The 18,026-nt window shown below is 26.0% G+C and overlaps 1 protein-coding gene across 3 annotated transcripts; it reads left to right on the top strand.

Moving 5' to 3' along the window:
• Nucleotides 1-11,235: 11,235 nt before the first annotated feature.
• Nucleotides 11,236-16,848, top strand: LOC111318376 (uncharacterized). Of its 3 annotated transcripts, none has more exons than XM_089741919.1 (8): nucleotides 11,236-12,357; nucleotides 13,208-13,257; nucleotides 13,402-13,461; nucleotides 14,534-14,593; nucleotides 14,786-14,861; nucleotides 15,408-15,518; nucleotides 15,663-15,722; nucleotides 15,915-15,991. In XM_089741919.1, coding segments are annotated over exons 1-6 (282 nt in total). In that variant the 5' UTR covers nucleotides 11,236-12,323; the 3' UTR covers nucleotides 15,410-15,518; nucleotides 15,663-15,722; nucleotides 15,915-15,991. The 3 variants fall into 3 exon arrangements, with proteins under 3 accessions (XP_089598045.1, XP_089598044.1, XP_089598043.1); XM_089741917.1 differs by lacking the exons at nucleotides 14,786-14,861; nucleotides 15,408-15,518 and adding exons at nucleotides 16,537-16,658; nucleotides 16,832-16,848 and having other exon boundaries at nucleotides 11,239-12,357; nucleotides 15,915-15,990; XM_089741918.1 differs by lacking the exons at nucleotides 15,408-15,518; nucleotides 15,915-15,991 and adding an exon at nucleotides 16,537-16,612 and having other exon boundaries at nucleotides 11,237-12,357.
• The last annotated feature ends 1,178 nt before the right edge of the window (nucleotides 16,849-18,026 follow it).

Raw genomic sequence — 18,026 nt, 5'->3', positions numbered from 1 at the left:
AAATAAAAAGAATTTCTAAATAGGCCCAAATGGTGAAAATTTTAAAAATTCAAAAAAGAAAATATTTCTAATTTGGCTCAAAGGTCGAACAATTAGATATATTTTCAACAAAAAAAATAAAAATTAATTAAACCTTTTTTTTGATGATAGATTCTCTTCAAGGAAACAAATGGGATCCTTGAATACTCTTGAGGTGAGAAAATATTTTTAAAAATTCTACCAGATTGATGGAAGAATCGTATAAATTATTTCCAATATTTAACATAAAAAATAAAACCATTAGAATCAAGACTTTATGATAAATTTAAAATAAAATGGTACCATCCTTTGGATAGGCATGTGAGGGTGCTATAACTTCTCCACATATAACCGAACTTTCGAATCTTGTTTTGGTTTGTAGACTTGAACCTATTCTTTTAGGGATCCTTAGTCAAGCTTAGGAGCTCCTTAAAAAGATAGATTTCTTAGGTGACCAATCACACCTAGATAAAAAAATTGGTGGCGACTCCATATATTTGTTAAGTCTAGCCTAAAAATAGATTCGAATAATTTAAATATAATTAATAAATCTTCAAATGAAAATCTTTAAGAAATCTTCAAGTGAGAATCTTTGAGTCATAAATGAGAATCTTTAAGAAATCCTTAAATAAGAATTTTTGAGTCTTAAATGAGAATCTTTAAGTTTTAAATGAGAATCTTTAAGAAATCTTCAAATAAGAATCTTTAAGAAATCCTCAAATGAGAATCTTTAAGAAATCCTCAAATGAAATCTTTGAGTCATAATTGAGAATTTTTAAGAAATCTTCAAATGAGAATCTTTGAAGCTTAAATCAGAATCTTTAAGAAATCCTCAAATGAGAATCTTTGAGTTTTAAATGAGAATTTTTGATATGTGAAACCATGAAATTTATCGGATGTGAATCTTTGAACTCGAATGAGAAGCTTTGAACTTTTGGATGTGAATCTCCAAAATTCGAACGAAAAAGCTTAAACTTTTTGGATGTGAACCCCAAATTTAACTTGAATGAGAAGTTTTGAACTTTTGGATGTGAATCTTCAAAATTCAAATGAGAATATTTAAATGTGAATGAGAGTCTTGCAATTTATAAGTGCGAATCTTGAGATCTTGCATATTTGAATTCTTATGAAACTAAAATTTTGAGAATTAAATTTCAGTGAATTCTTGCAAAATTGAAAGGTTTTTGCGAATCTGAACGTTTGGAACTTCGAACTCGAATTGTGAATTTTTGAGTTTTCATTACAAAATTCACTAGACATGATTATCAATGAGCCTTTTATTTTTCAAAGTTGTTGTGCTTCTATTTAAATGAACCATTTATTTTTCTCAAAGTTGTTGAGCCCCTGTTTAGAGGAGCTTTATTTACTTTTTCAAAAAAAAAAGTGTGTCAAGTTGATTGGGTTGTCTACGTCTTTATACAATTCCTATTTCACCGAAAATGCACAAAAAGGTGTTTATTTTTAACAATGAAAAAAATTGAAAAATTAGGAAAATTCTAGGTGGTTGGATTTGTTTTGGATTGTTTCTATAAGGTTATTAAAGTTGGGATAAACTCAAAATTGAATATTGGAAGAAATCGAAACTCTTTTCTTGTTTAGGGTTCTTAGGCTCAGGATCCTATAAATACATATACACAGACACATATCAAGGGTAGAGAGAGAACAAATAGACAACATAGGAATTGAATTCAAAAAAAAAAAGAGAAAAGCAAAAGGCAAAAAAAAAATTTGGGAGTTTTTTTGGTTTAAAAAAAATGATTTTTTTAGAAATTTCATATTCCAACGAAATTTTTCGGTGCCAGTTGAATTTTTCGGCAAGCATCCCAGAATCCAGTTGAAGATTTCAGCCAGCTTGAATTTTTTAGTGAATGTCCGGCAAACCTACCTAGATTTTGATGACTTTTTCCAAAATTTGATGAAGATTCAAGTAGAGTTCTTCGATTTTCTAGAGAGAGGGAGAAAGGAAATTTGGTGAAAAAAATATCTAAATTAACCTTTTATACTACTGCAAAACGATGTTGTTTTGGCATTAGGAGACCCCGAAGATCCGCACATTTCTATTCGGACCAACCCGATCTGAGTACAACCCGCTTTTGACCTGTGCATCAGTTGATCTCTCGAGCCAAGTCGAATTTGAGCTGCTCCAGCCGAGCCATTTTTTTTATTTTTATATTTTTTATTTATATGTTTTTTTCTTATTATTTTGCATGATTAAATTTTAAAAAAATAAAAAAATAACTTTTAGGAATAAATATTAATTATCCAAAGATGGAATTTATAGAAATTTCAAATGATAAATTTTTATAAAATTCTTAAGTGAGAAATTTTATCTAAATTTGTCCCGAAAAGTGGAATAATTTAGATAAAGTTTTAATAATAATTAATATTTATTTTCAAACAAAAAAAAAGAGAAAAATAAAATAAATAAATAAAAAGAAGAATTTTTTAATAGGCCCAAATGGTGGAAAATTTAGAAATCCAACAAAGAAATAAAATAAAAGAAAAAGAATTTCTAAATAAGCCCAAATTGTGGAAAATTTAGAAATTCAAAAGAGAAAATATTTCTAATTTGGCCTAAATGGTTGAATGATTAGATATATTTTCAATAAAAAAAATAATAATTAAACCTTTTTTTCAATGATAGAGCATTTTCAAGGAAACAAATGGGATCTTTGAATACTCCTGAGGTGAAGAAATATTTTTCGAATTCTATCAGATTGATGAAGAATCTTAAGAATTATTTTCAATATTTAACATAAAATTTTAAAACCATTAAACTTAAGATGGGCATGTGGGGATGCTATAACCTTCCTCACATGTAATGGAACTCCTGAACCTTGTTTTGGTTTGTATAATTACTATAATTTTATTATTATATTTAATAATATGTATAATCGATTAATAATTATATTTATATTATTATATATATTTAAGTTATAATTATTTATTAAATAATTTATAATAATTAATATTATTATATTTATAGTAATGGGTAATAATAAATTATAATATTAAATTTATAATTTTGGGAAAAAAATTAGGGATAATATTTTAAATTATTTTTTAAATGCTAATTTATTATTACCCATTACTACAAATATAATAATATTAATTATTATAAATTATTTAATAAACATTAATTTTTGTTAAATTATTAATATATAATTAAAGATAATGTGTAATTAATATATATTTATTTTTATATATTAAATAATATATTATTAGTAGTAATATATTTTACTTATGTAATAATGGAAACATATCATTATAATGTATTTAAATAATCTTATTTACTGAATTGTTTAATAATGATTTAATTATTCTTAATTTTTAATTATAATTAAAGATAATTAGATTTAATCTTTTTAAAACAATTAATAATTAAAAATATTTTTTAATTAAATCAGTATCGTTAATTATAATAATTAATTAATATTATTATTAATTTTAAATAATATTAAAATTATTTAAATTAATTAATACTCAACTAATTTATGAATAATAAATTATAAATTATATATATAATATTGTTATAAATATTATAAGCTTTTATAATACTAAATAGATAATTATAGTTAAATAATTTATTTAATTATTATATATATAACAAATTCATTAATTGTTATAACTATTATAAATTAAAGGAAATATTTTACTTATAAATAATAATTATATTATATACTAAATATATACTATTTATTAATAATTAGTATTTAATAAAAAATTAATAATATAAATATATTATAATTAATGAATATATATTATCAAATAATTAATTTATTTAAAATAGATAATTAATAGAATAAATAAATAATTGTTTATTACTTAAATTTTAAATTAATTTTACTAATTATATAGTACTATATATTAATTGAAATAAATAATATATAATTGTTGTTTATAATAGTAAATATTATTTAAAATAGTTAATAATATTTTGAAAATTATTTTTTTATTTAATTTACATATTATTATATCCTAAACATTAATAAGTAAGGATTTTAAAAAATAAATGTATTTAGAATATTATTAATTTAGCAATATGTTACTCTAAATAAGCTTGTTGAATAGAAATTAAATGTTTTAGGACAAAACAAAAATCATAACAATTGGAGATAGATAATTATTCAAATAGTCATACCTATTTGAATTAGTTCGGTAAAGAGATTTAGTTTTTAAATCTCTTATTAATTTTCAAAATAGTAATAAAATAGTATTATTTTATTCTAAATAATTTTGTATAAATAGAAACAATTGGTTTTGGAACATTAATTTTTAAATAAATTTTTTTTTAAAATTTTTACTTATTAATTTTTGGAACATTAATAAATTTATATTATTTTACTTGAAATAAGCTTGAATGAATAGAACCAATTGTTTTATGACAAAACAAAATGTTGTAATGTTTTGAAATAGATAATTATTAAGATAGTTATAACTATTTGAACTTGTTCGATAAATAGATTTATTTTTTTAATTCTCTTACTTTTTAATTTTTGGAATATTAATAACTTAATATTATTTTATTTCAAATAAGCTAACATGAATCGAAACAATTGTTTTATTACAAAAAAAAATGCTACAATGATTTGAAGTAAATAATTATTCAAATAGTCATGACTATTTGAACTTGTTTGATAAACTTATTTTTTTTAAATCTTTTACTTATTAATTGTTGAAATATTAATAAATCAATATTATTTTAATCCGAATAAGCTCGTATGGATGAAAACAATTATTTTATGACAAAACAAAAAAGTCATAAGAATTTGAAATAAATAATTATTCAGATAGTCATAACGATTTGAATTTATTTGATAAATATATTTATTTTTTAAATCTTTTACTTATTAATTGTCTTATTAATAACTATTTATAAATTATTTTTATAATGTATAACTAAAAATTAAATAATTAATATAATTAATATAATATCAAACAAGTTTAATATAATAGATTTAATTTATTTGATACATAAATATTATTACTTTTGTATCTTAACAATATTATCAATTATTGTATATTTATCAAATATATTATTAAATTATTCTAAATAATATTAATTATTAGTAATTAACTTTTCTAATAATAAATATAATAGCTTAATCCTTTTGTAATATTATAATTATAATTATACTAGATTAGAATAGTATAGTATTAAATTAGTAATATTTGATGATTATATTATCTAATAATTAATTTATTTAAAATAGATAATTAACAGAATAAATAAAAATTGTTTATTACTTAAATTTTAAATTATGACAGAATAAAAGGTTATAACGATTTAAAGTATACAATTATTCAAATAGTCATAACTATTTAAATTGGTTCGGTAAACAGATTTATTCTTTAAAACTCTTATTAATTTTTGAAAGATTAATAAATTAATATTATTTTATTTCGAATAAACTTGTATGATCAAAAATCATTTTTTAAATCTCTTAATTATTAATGTTCGAAATATATATAACTTAATATTGTTTATTTCAAATAAGCTTATCTGAACTGAAATAATTTTTAATGACAAAACAAAAGTTCATAGATTTGAAATAAATAGTTATTCAAATAGTAATGACTATTTGATTTAGTATGGTAAACATATTTATTTTTTAAATTTTTACTTATTAATTATTGAAATATTAATAAATTAATATTATTTTAATATGAATAAACTTGTATGAACAGAAACTATTGTTTTATAACAAAATAAAAAGTCATAACAATTTAAAAGAAATAATTACTCAAATAGTCATAACTATTTGAATTGGTTTGATAAACAAATTTATTTTTTTAATCTCTTATTAATTTTTGAAATATTAATAGTTTAGTTTTTTTTTATTCCAAACAAACTTATATAAACAAAAACATTTGTTTTATGACAAATTGATTAAAAAAATTTAGTAAAAAAATTCTAAATTTGAATGAAACAATGATGTTATTATATAAAAAGAAAATTATCTCATATATTCTAATTCATTGATAAATTAATAGTAAATCATAAATAACTTAGTAGTAATTCAATTGATAACTTAATAGCTAATTATTAAAAAGTTAGTAATAGATTAATGGTAATTAGTAAATGCATAATAATGTAGTAGTAAATCATTGAATTTAGTAGTAAATTACTAATAACATACTAATAAATCACTTATAATTTAGTTGTATATCAATGATAATTTAGTAATAAATTAGTTAATCATTAATAATTTTATAGTAAATTATCGATAACGTCATAGAAAATTAGTTATAACTTTATAATAAATTATCAATAACTTAGTAGTAAATCATCCATAACTTAATAGTAAATCATTGATAATTTAAAATAAATCACTAATAACATAGTAATAAATTAGTGATAACTTAACTGTCAATTGGTGATAATTTTTTTATATTTGAAGTTTTTAATAATTAAACTCTGGTTACTAGCAAGAGTGAAGTCAAAACTTATAAATAAATTATTTATAATAATAAATCAGTGTTAACTTAGTCGTAATTTATTAATAACTTAATGATAAATCAATTATAATTTAATTATAAATCAGTGATAATAATAAATTAATGATAACTTATAATAAATCAATTTTAGTTTAGTAGTAAAGTATGGATAACTTAATAATAAATTATTCATATTTTAATAGTAAATTAGTGATATAACTAAGTTGTAAATTATTGATAATATATAGTAATAAATCATTGCTAACTTAGTAATTTTTTTTGCGTTTTGGTTGAATATTGATATAGAGCTATATTTTTTTAAATATGTGTAACATATTTGATTCATTTAAAAAATTATATTTATTGCCATTAATATTAAAGTATTGAATTACAAATATTTGTGGATATTGTATACATATATAAATGATTAAAACAATATTCATGTACCAATTACTATAACGACATAATTTTATTGAAAAAAATCAATTTTTGAAGTGACAATTTGAAATGACTTTATCTAAATTTGAATGTCATCGATCATCTACTTGATAATAAATTAATTGTAACTAGATTAATGCTATGTCTTTACTAAAAATAAATTGTTCTATTACGTGGTACCTTTATAACACTAATAGCAACTATAAAAAAAAATTATTGTCTTTAAAGATACTTTTAAAATGAAAAAAACAAATAATGAGTCTAAACTTATTAGAAAACACCATAGAAAAATTACCTATAAGTTATTTTCTCAAGTACATAATATTTTCAATTAAAATATATGATTTATTAATATTAATAATAGTACGAATTCTATAAATTATAATTTTATAACAATATCAGTTAAATAATGATTTTTTTATATGACTTATACTAGACATATAATTAAGTGTTCGTCAAATAAAGAAATTACTCCATTTTAATTAAAAAAGAGTTCAAATATTAAAAATATATTCATTATCAATTTTAAAGTCTAAGATTTAAAATATAGTTAAACTTCAAGATATAATAATATCTTTTGATATTTATCTAAAATAGGTCATATCTATTAATTTTAGAATTTTTATATTTCATTATTTAACAAACAATAATAATATTGAACAAAAATTAATTGAGAAATGTATTTCAATATTTAAAGAACAACATAAAAATACTATTTGATTATGATAAAATATACCTTTTAAGTAAAGTGTGTTATTTAAACCCTTATTATAACATATTTTAATAAGTTATGCATATTTAATGGCTTTTTAAGAAATCAATTTTCGATATTAAAAGTAGTTTTAATCAATATCCCTTGTAAATATATAAATAAACATCATTGATGATTATATCAAGATAATAATAGTTCTTGATTGCTTAAAATCTTCGTTTTAGAATATGTTTATAAATTAATATTTTTTAATTAGTAAAATTCATGTAAGTATGCATTTTTTTACTATAAAATTAAACTACAAAATGATTTATATAACATAAATAAGTACCAATCAAAAACAGAAGTAAGTGATCATGAAAAAGAAAACATTATGTATTTACTTTATTTGAAGCAACAAAAACTTTATAACAATATGGTTTCAAATCAAAATAAAGAATTTAAATTTTCAATAGCAAATAGATGAAAGCAAGAGTTTAAATGAATTTAATGATGATCGATTACTTCACAAATTTATAAAATTGAAAACAAAAATCCACTAAAAAAAGTTAAAAGAAAAAGCTCGAGAAAAAGCATAAAATAAAGAAGAAAAAGAAGTACAAAATTCAATTTGATTGTGATAGAAAACAATTATCTAAAAAAATTTTTAAAAAAAGAAAAAATATATAAAAAATGAAAAAAAATGATGACCTAAAACCAAAAAACTTAAAAGAAAACTTCTAAAAAAAGTTAAAATAGAGAAAGATTAAATATTTATTCTTTATTAGAATTTTAATTTAAAATTTTTGTTATATTTATTTTTTTCAAACTTAAATTTATATTTCCAATTTAATTTAGTATAATGATAGTTATTTCAATTTTATTACTATAAAAGTATTAAAATTATTTTTATTATATTAGAATTATAATTTAGTTAACAATTTTCGTGCTCTATAATATATATTTATAACAAATTTCTTGATTTTAAGGGTTTGTAAATAATAATTTAATATTTTATATCATAAAAATTTTTAAGTACTTAAATGAAGATGATTTAAGGAACTATCCCATTTGCTTGTAAGACTGCATTTTGGCATCTTCTGTTTCATGGTTTATGCTTGGAGGAATGTCTTCTTTGATGTTCCAAGTAGGTGGGGAGCTTAATTTTCTCTAGATAATTGAGATTGCCTTCTACAATATAGTAATGATCAAAATTTTGATATGGTATGCATGAATTGGTCTTGCATATAACAACAGTTAAAAGTGACAACCAAGATTAAAAAAGTGCATTATGTACTAATTTTTTAATAAAAAAATATAAGCTAGTCAATTATCTTCTTACCTTGGGAACTATTAGACATGATTCTCTTATGGAATGATCAATATGAAATGCAGTTTGGCCATTTTTGCTCTTGGTTCTTTGATCCACTATTTTATCCTATATCAAGTATCGAACAATCCAAATTTTCCTTCCAATAGTTGCCAAATGCAAAGGCGTATTTCCAACATTATCAAGCTGGTTTATGAGTCTTTCTGTTTCTGTTGTTTCTAGCATATACTTGATGACATTACCTTTCCCACTAAGGATAGCAGCATGTAGAGCATTACGCCCACATAAATCAAGAAGTTTTATAAATTCTGGACATTTTTAAATGATCTTTCTTATAACATTAACATGACCATTGCTAGCTGCAACATGAAGTGGTGAGTGACCATGTTTGTCCAATATATATACAACATTATTATCAAGATCCAATAATTGTTTCACTATTTTATGGTTTCTTAGAGATGATGCATAGTGGAGAGAGGTTCTTCCATGATGGTCAACTTCTTTGATCAACGTGGTTTGGCTCTTAGGAAGGCTTGCATGATACCTTACATTTACACCAAAAATTTGTTAAGATAAAGAAAACCATAAGCACTATCAAAGGGAAATACTTAGCAGAAATCTAATATCTCTATTTTGGTATAGAAATTAGAATTGCAAGAGTTTTGAAATAGTAAGAACTACAATGTTGTGTAAGAGAAATTTGTGAAAAAAAATGAACCAAATATGAAAATTACCATAATGGCTTTCAATGACAGCAACATGCAAAGCTGTTTCGCCATCTGAACCCCCATAAGCTACGAACTTATTTGTTGATGTCATAATTTCATTCACTATCTCTAGCTTTCTTTTTCTGAAAGCAAGATACAAAGGTAATTCACTAGCAAAATTTTCTAAAAAAGACAACTTAGAATCAACCTTTAGCAAGAGTTGAACCACTCTAAGATGAACATTCCTGAGAGCTTCATGCAAAACTATGTTGTTTTCCTTGTTAACTATTGTTAGAATCTCAAACTTGCTAATGATTTCATTTTTATTAGTTTCTTTCCAACTTGCCTTTATAGCAATATGTAGAGGTGTATCTCCATCTAAATTCCGTTTTTATCAAAAGTGATCCATGCTTGCCATAAATCTCAATGAAAATAATCTTGTGTCTAAATTTCACAGTTGTGTTTTCTTGGGCAGTTACCTTTAAAAGTAGTATTGGATTTTGATATAGAAAATGTTTGAAGGAACAAACTTTGCCTAACTTGACATATTGGTTGAATTTTGGATCCATTGAATGATCATATCTAGAATTGTTAACAAGTAAAGCTTTTGATTTCCTAACTACATTATAAAAAAAAAAAGGTATATTCCCTTTTACAATCTGGGTCTATACAACATTCAGTCAAAATATCATTGGCCTGCCTCTTCATAGATTGAAATAAAGCTTTTGCTTTAACTTTTACTAAATGAAAATAAAATATACATAGATAGAAAATCATTCCAGGTAACAAATTCGATATAATTGGCCAAGATAGACTATTTCAAAGGGTCCAAGTTTGTGACTTGATCAAAGCACAATATTACAAAAAATTGCATGAAGGAAAAAGACAATGGAAAGTTATGTACAAACTTAGAAAGAAAATTTTTTTAAAAAAGTTTTCAAAGGTGACAGCTTCGTGACTTTTCAAGCTATGTACAATTTAATACTCTAAAGTTTTGTTCTTGTTTCTTTGGATAAAAGTTGCTTAAAAGCACAAAACATGAAAACAAATGCTAATCTTCTAAATATAAAATATTTGAGGCTGACCCAATAAAACAGGGCTATCTCATTTTGCAAAAAATTTTTTTATTGCATTTGCCTCGACATTATTCTCAACTACATGACTAATTGAAATTATTGAAACTAATATTTATTTTGTTGCCAAACATAAACCATAAATCGATCAATTTCAAAACACAATAATTCATTTCATATGACACAAAAAATATGTATTTATTAAATTTTGTTCGGATTAATTTTAAAATTGAATCAAAATAATTTGTTAAACAATTTTTATTTTATTTGAATCTACTCGATTTAAAAAATATTATCATTAATAATTATCTCAATAAGTATTTCTAATTTATTAAACATCAAATAAATTGAACAAATTAAATCTCATTCTAATTAATTTGGATTTAAAATTATTTTATCCAGATTATTTGAGAGAGCACAAACACTGTAGCCTATCTTATTTTGAATTCTTATTATTTTATTTTTTAATTTTAATTTCTTAAAAAAAGTTAAAATAATAATAATAATAAAAAAAAAAAAACAAAAAGCTTGAAAAGTCTCAACAATCAAAATTCAAATAATTCCACTGTTGAATTCAAGCCGATTGCCCACTGTATTGTTGTCTAACTTGCCAGCACAAAAATTGTAAAGTCTTTCTCAAATCTCATAGAATCGAAAATTTGAATTAAAGTGTTTCTCAAATCTAAAAAAATTGGGGATTTGAACTGGATCTGGCGAAAAATTGAGGCAAGAGAGGAGGCCAATCTTTTTTGAAAAAACTTTTGAAAGGCATTTTTTTCTGGAGGCCAATTTTTGGACGAAGAAGGCAAATGCCAAAAATCCAACAAGCCATTGCCTCCACCGGCAACCATGTGTACCACCATCCCATTCCCTTTCCTTTGCCAGCCGATCACCAACCCAACCCCACCGATCTCCCAACTACCCCCCCCCCCCCCCCCAAGGAACAGCTCCCATCTCCCACCTACCCACCACCCACAGCCCTACTGAGATAGCCATCGAAACTGCCAACAAATAAATAGCAACTGTCAAAGCCAAAAGCAAAAAATAAAAAAACCAAGACAACAAAGCCAAAAAAAAAAATTGCAGACAACCACAGTCCTCTATTGAGGAATCCATCGGGAAAAAAAAAAAAGAAGCAGAAAAGGGCCCGTTGAGGATGAAAAGCGGCTTTCGGTCATGGCATTTTTTTTTGTTTTTATGAGTGATTTGGGAGAGTATTTTTAAGATTTTGGGAAAGGAGAGAAAAGAGCTATTTTTTTGGGCGGTGGGAGCGACGGCGGCGTATGGAGGTCAGCGCGGGCGAGGACACTTTTGGATGATCTGAACCGGTAGAAAGGAAGGATGGAAGGGGAGAAACAACATCCTTTGGTTTCAGGACGACCGGACGGCGAGAAGAGGGTGAACGGCGGTTTAAAATTTCGGCTTAAAGTTTCAGATCTAAGCTATTATGAGGTGATTTGCGAAAAACAGAGGCTGAATCTGAGACAAGAAGGAAGAGAGGAGTCCACGACTGAAATATTGGAGTCAACTGACGCCGAACGGAGGCGGTGAACGGCGGCCGGGTCGGCTACCGTCGCCGGGATCTGGGTTAGGGGAGAGTGGCCGGTTGTGTCTTTTTTGGAGAGAAAATGTTGCATTTGATACAAAAAACGGAAAACTCAGGTTTGATGCTCCTGACCCGACCCTCTTACAATGTTTGTATTTAGCAAAGTGATAAATGAATATGGAATTGTCTAATGATGTTGTAGGTAAGGTATGTGCTACTGACATTTTTATTATTTTGTATATTTTATCTAATTAGAGGTATGTACAGTAAAAGAAAATATTATAAGAAATTGATAAGTATGAAGGTAGTTTGGAGGCATTTTTTCTTGGCTATGAGAAGCTCGACTTCACATGTAGGTTACCATTCTTCCAAATATCTAATCGTTAGCATGTGCTTATTTTTCATAACTATAATGTTCCATATTAATTGTAGCTCCCATGGTTACATGTTATTGCTTTTTACGCTAAATGTAATTTGTTTTGATTTATTACTCTTTCCAATTCAAATGAGCAATTTTCAATTAAATAAAATTAGTGTTGGAATATTCTTGTGATTGATTTGTGTGGGAATAATGTACATGATTTTCTAGATCTTTTATTTTTATATGTTTAAAATTTAGGTAGAACAATCTAAGAAAGAAATTAGTTCCTTGATGCTTAACAAAGTGTGGAGCAAATATTTGGTTTTTTGGTGCAAGAAAAAATTGAGAATTTTATTAAAGCCCTTAGAATTAGTTCTTTCTCTATTATTTCACTTTTATATGTTTATTTTATTTATTTATTTATTTGTGAATGTCTTCTCCTTGTTTCCTTTATCATTTCTTTGTATTACATTGCTTAATAGCTATCTTGTTAACTTTAATTTTTAGTAAAAACGTTATTCTCCATTCATGTTTTTTTTTTTTTGGTCTTAGAAGTTGTTTTATGATAAGCTGATATTGCTCTTTTTTTATATAATCTCATCTAGCTTTCAGTGAGACAGGAATAACTTACAGGAAGTGGGCACCAGGAGTTAGGGTTTGTTATGCATCATTTTAACATTTTGAGATTTTAACCATTAATTTTACTAACTTCTATGCAATCAAAAAAGTCTTATTAACTTCTAGGTGTTTTGTTTTCTCTTCAATTTTTGTGATTATTTTACTGCATTTTCTTTTTCAGTCAGCAGCATTGATTGGAAATTTTAACAATTGGAACCCTAATGTAGATATTATGAGTCGGGTATGTTATGCTTTCTCGTGCATTGAATTGATATTTTCCATGTCTGTAAGAACTGATCTGCCATTGATGGGTTACTTGACATTAAGTGAAGTTCATAATAATTGAGCAATACTTTAGTAGTTGCACCTACAAGTGATTTTCATTGATTGCTTTCTGAATCTTCTCCTTCTATGCATGACATAAATAATGTAGTCACAAGGTGGAGTTGGTGCTGTCAAAATATCAGTAACTCCGCACTTTGTTTCTGAGGCAGCTTTCTCGCAATTTTATATCTATTGATGAACTGCATATCATTTGTGTTGCTTTTAATGAGCTACTGTCTCCCTTGCTTTTCTCTTTGACTCTGAGCAATGTGCTCCATGATGTATGCCTTAAGAAATTGTAGTATTTGCAATACCAGCCGTTCATAAGTAAATGCTTATATCTTCTCTAAATGCACATGCTGAAAGAAGTTAAAAGTTATGTAGTTTGGTTTGTTAAAACACTTAGCTTAATGTTGAATCTGAATGTAAACATGTGTGTTGAGTTACATTGGCAGTGATCTATTGTCTATTTTTATATTTAAATAACAGTTTCAAATCAATAACATGGAAGTTGGTTTGATTGCATTTTATTATGATTCTTCACCCATTTCTAAAACCCATTAAGCAGCCCAAATTTGCAATTAAACCAAAATTTATCTCTAGTTTTCATCATACTGTCATTCAAAGAAAATTTGTCCCACAAACACCTTCAGTCTTTATCTTTCATGCTACATTTTGATAAGGTTAATCCATTTCCTAGTTTTCTTAATATTATCAACTCTGAGATGCAGGAGCCAATAATTAGCACATATGCCAACTTTAGAGATTGCTCGTTTTTTATATAATCTCATCTAGCTTTCAGTGAGACAGGAGTAACTTACAGGGAGTGGGCATCAGGAGTTAGGGTTTGTTATGCATCATTTTAACATTTTGAGATTTTAACCATTAATCTTACTAACTTCTATGCAATCAAAAAAGTCCTATTAACTTCTAGGTGTTTTGTTTTCTCTTCAATTTTTGTGATTATTTTACTGCATTTTCTTTTTCAGTCAGCAGCATTGATTGGAAATTTTAACAATTGGAACCCTAATGTAGATATTATGAGTCGGGTATGTTATGCTTTCTCATGCATTGAATTGATATTTTCCATGTCTGTAAGAACTGATCTGCCATTGATGGGTTACTTGACATTAAGTGAAGTTCATAATAATTGAGCAATACTTTAGTAGGTGCACCTGCAAGTGATTTTCTTTGATTGCTTTCTGAATCTTCTCCTTCTATACATGACATAAATAATGCAGTCACAAGATGGAGTTGGTGCTGTCAAAATATCAGTAACTCTGCACTTTGTTTCTGAGGCAGCTTTCTTGCAATTTTGTATGTATTAATGAACTACATATCATTTGTGTTGCTTTTAATGAGCTACTGTCTCCCCTGCTTTTCTCTTTGACTCTGAACAATGTGCTCCATGATGTATGCCATAAGAAATTGTAGTATTTGCAATACCAGCCGTTCATAAGTAAATGCTTATATCTTCTCTAAATGCACATGCTGAAAGAAGTTAAAAGTTATGTAGTTTGGTTTGTTAAAACACTTAGCTTAATGTCGAATCTGAATGTAAACATGTGTGTTGAGTTACATTGGCAGTGATCTATTGTCTATTTTTATATTTAAATAACAGTTTCAAATCAATAACATGGAAGTTGGTTTGATTGCATTTTATTATGATTCTTCACCCATTTCTAAAACCCATTAAGCAGCCCAAATTTGCAATTAAACCAAAATTTATCTCTAGTTTTCATCATACTGTCATTCAAAGAAAATTTGTCCCATGAACACCTTCAGTCTTTATCTTTCATGCTACATTTTGATATGGTTAATCCATTTCCTGGTTTTCTTAATATTATCAACTCTGAGATGCAGGAGCCAATAAGCACATATGCCAACTTTAGAGATTGCTGTTTTTTTATATAATCTCATCTAGCTTTCAGTGAGACAGGAATAACTTACAGGGAGTGGACACCAGGAGTTAGGGTTTGTTATGCATCATTTTAACATTTTGAGATTTTAACCATTAATCTTACTAACTTCTATGCAATCAAAAAAGTCCTATTAACTTCTAGGTGTTTTGTTTTCTCTTCAATTTTTGTGATTATTTTACTGCATTTTCTTTTTCAGTCAGCAGCATTGATTGGAAATTTTAACAATTGGAACCCTAATGTAGATATTATGAGTCGGGTATGTTATGCTTTCTCGTGCATTGAATTGATCTTTTCCATGTCTGTAAGAACTGATCTGCCATTGATGGGTTACTTGACATTAAGTGAAGTTCATAATAATTGAGCAATACTTTAGTAGGTGCACCTACAAGTGATTTTCTTTGATTGCTTTCTGAATCTTCTCCTTCTATACATGACATAAATAATGCAGTCACAAGATGGAGTTGGTGCTGTCAAAATATCAGTAACTCCGCACTTTGTTTCTGAGGCAGCTTTCTTGCAATTTTGTATGTATTGATGAACTACATATCATTTGTGTTGCTTTTAATGAGCTACTGTCTCCCCTGCTTTTCTCTTTGACTCTGAACAATGTGCTCTATGATGTATGCCTTAAGAAACTGTAGTATTTGCAATACCAGCCGTTCATAAGTAAATGCTTATATCTTCTCTAAATGCACATGCTGAAAGAAGTTAAAAGTTATGTAGTTTGGTTTGTTAAAACACTTAGCTTAATGTTGAATCTGAATGTAAACATGTGTGTCGAGTTACATTGGCAGTGATTTATTGTCTCTTTTTATATTTAAATAACAGTTTCAAATCAATAACATGGAAGTTGGTTTGATTGCATTTTATTATGATTCTTCACCCATTTCTAAAACCCATTAAGCAGCCCAAATTTGCAATTAAACCAAAATTTATCTCTAGTTTTCATCATACTGTCATTCAAAGAAAATTTGTCCCACAAACACCTTCAGTCTTTATCTTTCATGCTACATTTTGATATGGTTAATCCATTTCCTAGTTTTCTTAATGTTATCAACTCTGAGATGCAGGAGCCAATAATTAGCACATATGCCAACTTTAGAGATGATGTGCTTCCCCACATTAAAAGACTTGGATATAATGCTGTTCAAATCATGGCTATTCAAGAGCACTCGTATTATGCTAGATTTGGGTATTATCTCCATCAAAATATCAGCTCATCTTTATTTGTTACTGTTTATGTTTGTTAACTTGTACTAAAATGTTATGTTTTGGATGTAAATAGAAATATTTCTTCAAAATTCAGTTTTGGTTATGGAAACTAACCTCTTCTACTTTTAACAAGTTGCATTTAATATGTTGCAGGTATCATGCGACAAACTTCTTTGCACCAAGTAGTCGTTTTGGAACCCCTGATGATCTTAAGTCATTGATAGATAAGGCTCACAAGTTGGGTCTACTTGTTCTTATGGATATTGTGCACAGGTAATAATTGGACTTGCAGGAGAATATCATTTCTAGAAACACACCCTTTAGCTTTATTAGCTGTTACAGTTTTTGTGCAAACGATTTTTCCCAGCTTTTTCGTACCAAAAATGAAAATATAAACTCTTTTTCTTCTTCTTTTCTTGCTTTGACTGTATGGTCATTCTTCCAATAGACTTGATGCAAAAATGGCCATGAGAATTTAGGCTGTTATTGGTCATTACTGTTACTATTTTTTTTCTAGTTGTTTTTGGCTTCCTAAAAGGTTTCTAAAGAACAAACCTAAAAGGGAGAAAGCAAAGTCATAATTGTTTGAAAATATATATGATTAAATGCAATAGAATTTGTAGTATAATTGTTCTATTAAAAGAGGAATCATAGTATTTTGTTCTACAAGAGATTATATTTTTTATTTTTAATTCTTTTAAAGTATTATTGTCTTTTCTACCCAAATGTACTTTCTACTTCTGGAAGCAAAAAGCTAGTAGCAAAAACAACTACCAAATGGAATCTTACTGTATTGTTTACAATGAAAGTTTTTTATCTTTTGCATGTTGTTAATGTTAAATTCTTTTCTAAGCTGTAGCAAATTTTTATTCAAGTATTTGCTCTATTGCTTTGAGTAAGTAATCTTTTGCTATAAGTTTCAGTTAATTTTTATTCTTTAGTTAAATTAAGTTATTAATTAATTTTGTCATCCATCTTTGTGTCTAACTGATGTTTGATGAGTACAGCCATGCATCTAATAATGTGTTAGATGGATTGAACATGTTTGATTGAACCAATGCTCATTACTTCCACTCAGGGTCAAAGTGTCACCACTGGATGTGGGATCCTTGCCTTTTTAATTGTGGAAGCTGGGAAGTTGGTACTTCTATTGAAACTTCTCTTAAACAATAGCTAGTTGAAAGATTTTGGCTTCCTTCCATCCTATTGTTTGTAAATATTAATTTTTAGTTGTTGCTTTAGGTACAAAGGTTTCTTCTTTCAAATGCAAGATGGTGGCTGGAAGAATACAAGTTTGATGGGTTCAGATTTGATGTTGTGACTTCAATGATGTACACCTATCATGGGT

This window comes from Durio zibethinus, chromosome 13 (assembly GCF_047325235.1).
Source record: "Durio zibethinus cultivar Kanyao isolate XHJ-2024 chromosome 13, ASM4732523v1, whole genome shotgun sequence".
Lineage (NCBI taxonomy): Eukaryota > Viridiplantae > Streptophyta > Magnoliopsida > Malvales > Malvaceae > Durio > Durio zibethinus.
Note: the sequence above shows the minus strand (reverse complement) of the source record. Positions and strands in the feature narration are given on the sequence as shown.